At 35.7% G+C, this 8,431-nt stretch overlaps 1 protein-coding gene across 3 annotated transcripts in view; it reads right to left on the bottom strand.

Annotated features, from left to right (window-relative positions):
- The window catches only part of LOC106872305 (endosome/lysosome-associated apoptosis and autophagy regulator family member 2), a 122,187-nt gene that overhangs the window by 47,431 nt on the left and 66,325 nt on the right, over positions 1 to 8,431 (bottom strand). For all 3 annotated transcript variants that reach the window (XM_052966396.1, XM_052966394.1, XM_052966395.1), the window contains exons 5-6: positions 3,420 to 3,509; positions 1,382 to 1,496 (exon numbers count right to left, since the gene is read on the bottom strand). In XM_052966396.1, coding sequence (XP_052822356.1) covers positions 1,382 to 1,496; positions 3,420 to 3,509 — 205 coding nt within the window. The remainder of the gene's footprint in view (positions 1 to 1,381; positions 1,497 to 3,419; positions 3,510 to 8,431) is intronic.

The following is an 8,431-nucleotide window of genomic DNA, read 5'->3' on the forward strand; positions in this document are numbered from 1 at the left end:
TATATATATATATGCATACATACATATATATATATATGCATACATACATATATATGCATACATACATATATATATATGCATACATACATATATATATGCATACATACATATATATATGCATACATACATATATATGCATACATACATACATATATATATGCATACATACATATATACACACATTCTCATCTTTATATATATAGATAGATAGACACAAATTATGGGGGCTTAGTTTACAAGTGATCTAAACGATTAGAGTGCTATAACAGATTACTAGGGCTCCAAGGTTATAGCTGAGACAGTAGTTATGGAGCCATTGCAGATTTCCGATTTTATATATATATATATATATATATATATATAAGGTATATATAAAATAGGTTGTATTCTGCATACTGGCCTATCCTTTGGTTTTATGTCCCACATTTGTACTACAATGCATATAAGAGTAGAATGTGGGACTTACTACTGAACTTGAACTTTGGATACAAGTCATACTTCACAGTACATGTAAGGGTTTAAGGCCAGTGGATCTCAACTGGGGTCTATATGGCTCATGTGGGTCCATATAATAGTTTTCTATCAAAAGCAATAAATTGCTTATACTTTTACAATACACAAAGTATTTTAACAATTTATTCATACAATTTTTTAATATTAAAATATAAAAATATAATAGAATCTTTTAAACATCAAATGGCTATGAGGGTGCACCTGAGTAAAATAGGAACTAAATAGGTCCATAGGGAGAAAATGGTTGAAAACCACTGGTTTAGCCTTTAATGACAGGTGGAAGGTAAAAAGAAAGATATACTCAGACCAAACACCTAGCTCTTGAATGCTTGCAACAGAGCAGACTTCACTAAAGGAAATGCTAAGACCAGGAGGATCAAGTGATGAGTAAACTATTTAACATGTGGTCTGACATGAGGGATGAAGGTGAGGGATATATCAAGTGCAATGGTTCTCAAACAGACAAGTATCAGGCCTAGGGCCTACTAAAATATCAGTAAAATATTTTGGTAACCAATGTAACCAATCAATCTTTTTTTTCTGTTTTTTAATCAGATGACAAAACAGATTTTGCAATTTATGATTTTTCTTTCTTTCTTGCTTGAGGATAAAAAAAAAAAAATTGGAAATCACCTTAACTTTATTAAACAACAATTTTTCTACCATTTTAATCATCAGAGGCCTCCCTACTTATGAGGAATACTGATCAACAGGATTTAAGAAAACGAAACCTACTATAAATGAGAATTAACTTTACTCTAATGTCAACTTGCTACCAGATATCAGAAACTGGGGGTTCAATAAGTGATGAAATATGACCTTACAGTACATACAATTGGTTTAAATACATGAATGAAAATGTGTTCACCTTCCACTTGAATCTTCCTTATTAGAACTGGTCTCATTACAGTTTCGTCATTCTCATTTGATGGCAAACTAAAAGCTTTCCAAAAGAGGACATTCATGCCAGATTCCAAATGTAACTAAAAGACAAAAACAATAAAAAAAAACTTTTACCATTTCAGCTGGAGTTATATTTAAAAAAATAATGTTTGTACATCTGTGTTATTTCTTTACTACCCACAAGGGGCTACACACAGAGGGGACAAACAAGGACAGACAAACGGATTAAGTCGATTATATTGACCCCAATGCGTAACTGGTACTTATTTAATCGACCCCGAAAGGATGAAAGGCAAAGTTGACCTTGGCAGAATTTGAACTCAGACGAAATACCGCTAAGCATTTCGCCCGGTGTGCTAACGTTTCTGCCAGCTCGCCGCCTTTGTACATCTGTGTGTGTGTGCGCACACACGCATGTGTGTATGTATAAATGCATGTGCATACATACACGCATACACACACACACACATACATACATACATACATACATACATATATATATATGTATGTATCATCATCATTTTATATCCACTTTCAATGTTGGCATGAGCTGGATGGTTTGACAAGAATCATCAGAAGACCATGTCATGCCCCAATATCTCTGTTTTATGATTTCTGCAGGTGGATTCTCTTCCTAATGCCAACCATTTTACAGAATATACTCAGTACTTTTTCATGGCATCAGCACCAGTGAAATGGCCTTGCAATCTGCAGGACTAAAGAACCTAAGAGGCTCCCTACAACAGAGGGAAGAATCTGATGATTCTAAGCAAGATGACAAGAGAGATGAGAGTCTGATGAGAAGAATGAATTTATAGTTACGAGAGTGTGGTTGTGGAGAGAATAACAGTGTAGATGCTGTAGAATAAGAGAGAATGTAAGAAATAAGATAAAGGGATTAATATCAAGTTATAGTGAGAGAGGTTAGGTTACCTTCTCGAGTCATGCTGACTCATAAGAGCTGGTTTCCTGGTTTCCAGGACATAAATTCCCCACCTGGACAGGACGCCAGTCCATCACAGAATTACTCATGTTTGCCAGCTGAGTGGACTGGAGCAATGTGAAATGAAGTGTTTTACTCAAGAACACAACATATCACCCGGTCCAGAAATCAAAACCACAATAGATAAGATCTAGCAACAGGAAAGGCATCCAGCTTAAAACCATACCTCAGTAATATGTATTCTTGAGGCTTTATTCTACAACCAGATGTTCTTTCTGTTGCCAACCTTTACTGTACAAATGTGAGAGTACATATGTGAGAGTACATATGTGAGAGTAGACACACATACACACACATATATATATATATATAAATTAAAAACGTAAAAATAAAAACAGAACACAAAGGATTCCGCGGTACACGTGTTTCAAGCTTTATAGTCGTTGCATCATTATATTGGTATATAATTGATAGACAGGATGGTATAAAGATATCTTCAGCCGCAAATATATAATACTTGGGAAAGAATATATTTGCAGCTGAAGATAGCTTTATACCATCCTGTCTATCAATTATATACCAATAATGATGCAACGACTATAAAGCTTGAAACACGTGTACCGCGGAATCCTTTGTGTTCTGTTTTTATTTTTACGTTTTTAATTTATTCTTTCACCCCGGCCACGATCTGGCATACACAGGTGCTTACAATTATCAAGTATTACCTCTAACATTTACTTTACCTATATATATATATATATATATATATATATGTATGTATGTATGATGACGATCTTTTCTGTTTTTGGAATGTAGATAACCAAAACAATGTCACATTCTAAACCGGAGAAAGGTCTTGCTAGTTTTACAGTTCTGCTTACAGACTGTATTTGTAATGTGCAAATCAGTTGGTCGATTTCTTTTTTCTGAAAATCCAAGCTTATCCAGACTGATGTATGTATGTATGTATCTTAAGCCTTCAGCTACTAATGTTATTGTAGTTTAAATACCTTGCTGGTTCACTCTTTCATATCCCTGATAAAACCAAACTGGAACTTACTGTTACAATACTCCACTGGCCCTTCTCTGTCGCAGGAGGATATTGATTTGGTTGATCCCTGACAAGATTTTGACATTGACTGTTTTGAATCTAGAGAAAATGAATTAATTCATATTTTATCATAAATATACACTGAAATGTCAAGAAATGTGCAACTTTATATGCTTTATGTTCACAAGGACAACATCTTTCCACATTTACTCCACCTATCTTTCAGCAACAGTGCTTCAACAAGGTCAACATACACTCTCTTTTACTCTTTTACTGGCTTCAGTCATTTGACTGCGGCCATGCTGGAGCACTGCCTTTAGTCGAGCAAATCGACCCCAGGACTTATTCTTTGTAAGCCTAGTACTTATTCTATCGGTCTCTTTTTGCCGAACCGCTAAGTTACGGGGACGTAAACACACCAGCATCGGTTGTCAAGCGATGTTGGGGGGACAAACACAGATACACAAACGCACATACATATATACAAATACACATATATACGACGGGCTTCTTTCAGTTTCCGTCTACCAAATCCACTCACAAGGCTTTGGTCGGCCCGAGGCTATAGAAAAAGACACTTGCCCAAGCTGCCACGCAGTGGGACTGAACCCGGAACCATGTGGTTGGTGAGCAAGCTACTTACCACTTTTAATGTCAAACACACAAATCTTTTAATGTTAAGATCATAATTTTTATATAATCTCTATATATAAAACTGAACTCAAGAACTACCCAATGGATTTCATTCAAATTTTACAAATGCCTCACTTAGGGTCTATGCAGTGTCATGGGCCAGAAAAATTTTCAACTTCTTGCCTAATGCGAGCCCAGAGCAATCACCCATCTCTTACACTGTTTCCGCATTACACGTCAAAAATGAAACAATAATATCTCTATTAATACTTTCACTATTATATGGTTCCAATTTCAATTACTGTCATTATGTATCTATATATAAATCAGTTTCATTTCTATTACTTTCAATATGTATTTATAGACATAAGAGGTGAGGACCGAAATCCTTATACTTCGTTTACTGCATATATATATATATATATATATATATATGCATATTTATGTATGTATCATCATCATCATCACCATCATTTAACGTCCGCTTTCCATGCTAGCATGGGTTGGACTATTTGACTGGGGACTGGCAAACCCGATGGCTACACCAGACTCCAATCTGATCTGGCAGAGTTTCTACAGCTGGATGCCCTTCCTAATGCCAACCACTCCAAGAGTGTAGTGGGAGCTTTTTACGTGTCACCAGCACGAGGGCCAGTCCAGCAGTACTGGCAATGGCCATGCTCAAATGGTGCTTTTTACGTGCCACCGGAACGGAAGCGAGACCACTGCTCTGGCAGTGATCCTGCTCGTATGTATGTATATATGTGCATATATATATATATATATATATATATGTATGTATATATGTGTATATATATGTGTGTGTGTGTGTGTGTGTGTGTGTGTGTGTGTCTGTCTGTCTGTCTGTTTGTACCCCCATATATGTATATATATATGTATATATATATGTGTGTATATAAATATGTGTATATATATATATATATGTGTGTGTGTGTGTGTGTCTGTCTGTCTGTACCCCTCACTATTGCTCAACAACCCATGTTGCTGTGTTTACATTCCCATAACTTAACAGTTCGGCAAAAAACACTGATAGAATAAGTACCAGGCTTACAAAGAATATATCCTGTGGTCGATTTTTTTGACCAAAGGCAGTGCTCCAGCATGGCTGCAGTCACATGACTGAAACAAGTAAAACAATAAAAAAAACTATGCCATTTTAATTCCGAGCAAGGCCAGGTATCTCTGCTAGTTATATATAAAGCATACAATGACTATTGAAAATCAAATTAATGGAAACAATTATAATCATAAATATTCACTCGAAAATTAAATAGTCAAGAAAATAATAGCCTTCAATTTATTATTATGGTAAACAGATACAATTTGAAGTGAATTACATCCTAATTTGGAAGAACATAACAGCCATACAAATTATTAATACATACCAAATTATATAATTATGCTATTAACTCTTTAGCATTTAAACAAGCCAAATCTGGCCCAAATATTCTACCTGTTTTATATGCAAACTGACCAGATCCAGCCTCTCATACCTACCCTACAATGTCATTCTAAGAATAAACAATCATCTCATTGAAATCTTGAAACTGAAATAATGCATGATTAATTCAAAACAATGGAAATAGAGAAGCATTGCATTTGACCGTGTAATCTGAATGCTAAAGAGTTAAACTTTTATGGTGTTGGACAAAATACATTGTGGTATATATTCCAGTGCTTTGTGATCTAAGTTTAAAAACCTTTCATTTTTCTGGGGTCAATAAATATGGTACTTGTCTAGGGCAGTGAACTGTTGTTGTTGGCACTCCGTCATTTACGACGTCGAGGGTTCCAGTTGATCCAATCAACGGAACAGCCTGCTCGTGAAATTAACGTGCAAGTGGCTGAGCACTCCACAGACACGTGTACCCTTAACGTAGTTCTCAGGGATATTCAGCGTGACACAGTGTGACAAGGTTGCCCCTTTGAAATACAGGTACAACAGAAACAGGAAGTAAGACAAACTTGTGGTGGAAGAGTACAGCAGGGTTCGCCACCATCCCCTGCCGGAGCCTCGTGGAGTTTTAGGTGTTTTCGCTCAATAAACACTCACAACACCCAGTCTGGGAATCGAAACCGCGAACCTATGACCGCGAGTCCGCTGCCCTAACCACTGGGCCATTGCACCTCTGAGGCAGTGAACTAATGAAAACATTAAAGCATCAGACAGGATGTCTTACAGTATTTGCATTCAGATTTCAAATCCTGCCAAGGCCTGCCCCACATGGCCCCACTCTATTGCAAGCATTTGGACCAGGTCTCTGGATTAAAGAATACCTTCCTCCCAACCCACCCCAGCCCCATCTCCAAATCAGTGTCAGGGGCCCAGTAATGGTCCATATAACCTCCCTTTACTGCTATTTAAAAAATTAATGGAAGTTTTATGGCTAAGTGCAGAGAAAGGAAGTGCTTTATGAACTTGCCAGGCCCTCTGAAACTAATGAAACTGCTACTGTTGATTTTTAGTTTGAACATCCAAAAGTCAATATATCAAGGAAACAAACTTAGGCAGAGAAGAAATTTCAAATAAGAGGATAGAAACAACTCCACCTTTGAACATAGGTGAGGATGATAAAAGAATAACAATACCAATGAGAAAAGTTGTAAACAGTGCCAACAAGAATTCAGACACACCACATCATAAATAAGAGACATTCACTTCAACAGTATAACTCACGGAGTACATATTCTGTACAACTCCTACCACAGATGAAGAAAACAAATTTTTCATTATCCAATGAAATATCACAACAGACATAGCACAGTCTACACAGCAAACATATAAAACACTGAAATAACACCAGGAACAATAAAACAATTTTCACAGGTCAAAGCAGATATAACATACAAAAGTCATGCTATATTTCTAAGATACAATGCTTTCTATACACTTCAGAAACATAGGGAGTCGTTTGGTAATGCAGTAATGTGAAACTCTTAAAAAACAACTTTTCTACATGAAGTACAAGGCCACAAATTTGGTGAGGAAGGTGCAGTCAATTTATTGCATCCCAGTACTCGACTGGTACTTTATTTACTCCAGTAAAAAATGCGCTAATAGAATGAGAGGAATAAGAGACAGACAGTTGAACAATGGGAGGGGTGACAACAAGTAGACAAATGGACAAAGAGTAAACACAAAAATAATTAACAAAGTTGTACACAGTGAACTGTACACCAAAAGAAAGGAAAAAGAAAAAAGAAGTCCAATGTTTCAGATAAACTCTTTATCAAAGGGTTATATGTGGGCTCCCAGGAGGGCAAAAGGCAATATCAACTTCAGTAAGTATCCTAAAATGGCTACATTGACAAATATAAGTATATTTCCACACTTACACACCACACTTATATTTGTGTTAGTTTTGAATGGAAAAAAAATAGACCTCTAACCAAACTAGTGTTCAAATAATGAATATTTTGAATAGCCTTTGTTATTTTCTTATAAGAATTATAAAACATTAACAATATAAAGTATGAGTCACAGACTTTTTTTCATTTTACTATCAAGCCAACAAGAAAATTTTATACGGTTGCATATTTGACCTGGTAATTAGAAATGACAGCCAAATCTCTAATTCATACCTTACAATTTTAAAAAGGAAGGACACATTGGATAATGTGTCCCTGGATACATTGTCTTAAAATGAAACAGGATGCCCAAAGTTGGAGTATCTTTGATTGTGTGTCTATTCAATCATGATTTATCTGGGGATAAATTACTACAACCAACCTATCTCTACTTTATGTTTTAATTCAAATTCTTTTTAGATCAATAGGTCTAAAAAGAGAGTATCTTAGACCCATAGGTTTAAGTGCTGTCTTTGGGACATCTTGAATAAATAAAATAAGCGATAATATTTATCTCTCCTGTAGTACCCCATGAGAAATTCTGAGTTCTGAATTTGCTGCTAGCTAATGAAACACTTTCCAGTTGTAGTCTACTGCTGTTGTTACCACTCTATGGTACATACTTACAGCTAAGCAGGCTAAACCAACAAAATTTAAGTGTTTTCACCAGGAACAATTTGCTACAAGCATACAATTTATGCAGCCTTTAAATGATAAGTTAGCCGTTTTATACATCTAGCTCAATTTACTTCATAAACTAATATAGTAAATAAACTACAATATAAACCAATCGTTTATCTTTTACTTATTTCCGTTATTGGACTGTAGCCATGCTGGGGCACCGCTTTGAAGGTTTTAGTCAAACAAATTGATCACTACTTATTTTTAGAATCTAGTACATATTCTATGAGTCTCATGTGCCAAAAAGCTAAATTATGAGGACATAAACAAACCAACACCTGTTGTCAAGCAGTGAGGTGAAGACAAACACACACACATATATATATATAATATATATA

The sequence above is a fragment of the Octopus bimaculoides genome, chromosome 3 (assembly GCF_001194135.2).
Source record: "Octopus bimaculoides isolate UCB-OBI-ISO-001 chromosome 3, ASM119413v2, whole genome shotgun sequence".
In the NCBI taxonomy this organism is placed as follows: domain Eukaryota; kingdom Metazoa; phylum Mollusca; class Cephalopoda; order Octopoda; family Octopodidae; genus Octopus; species Octopus bimaculoides.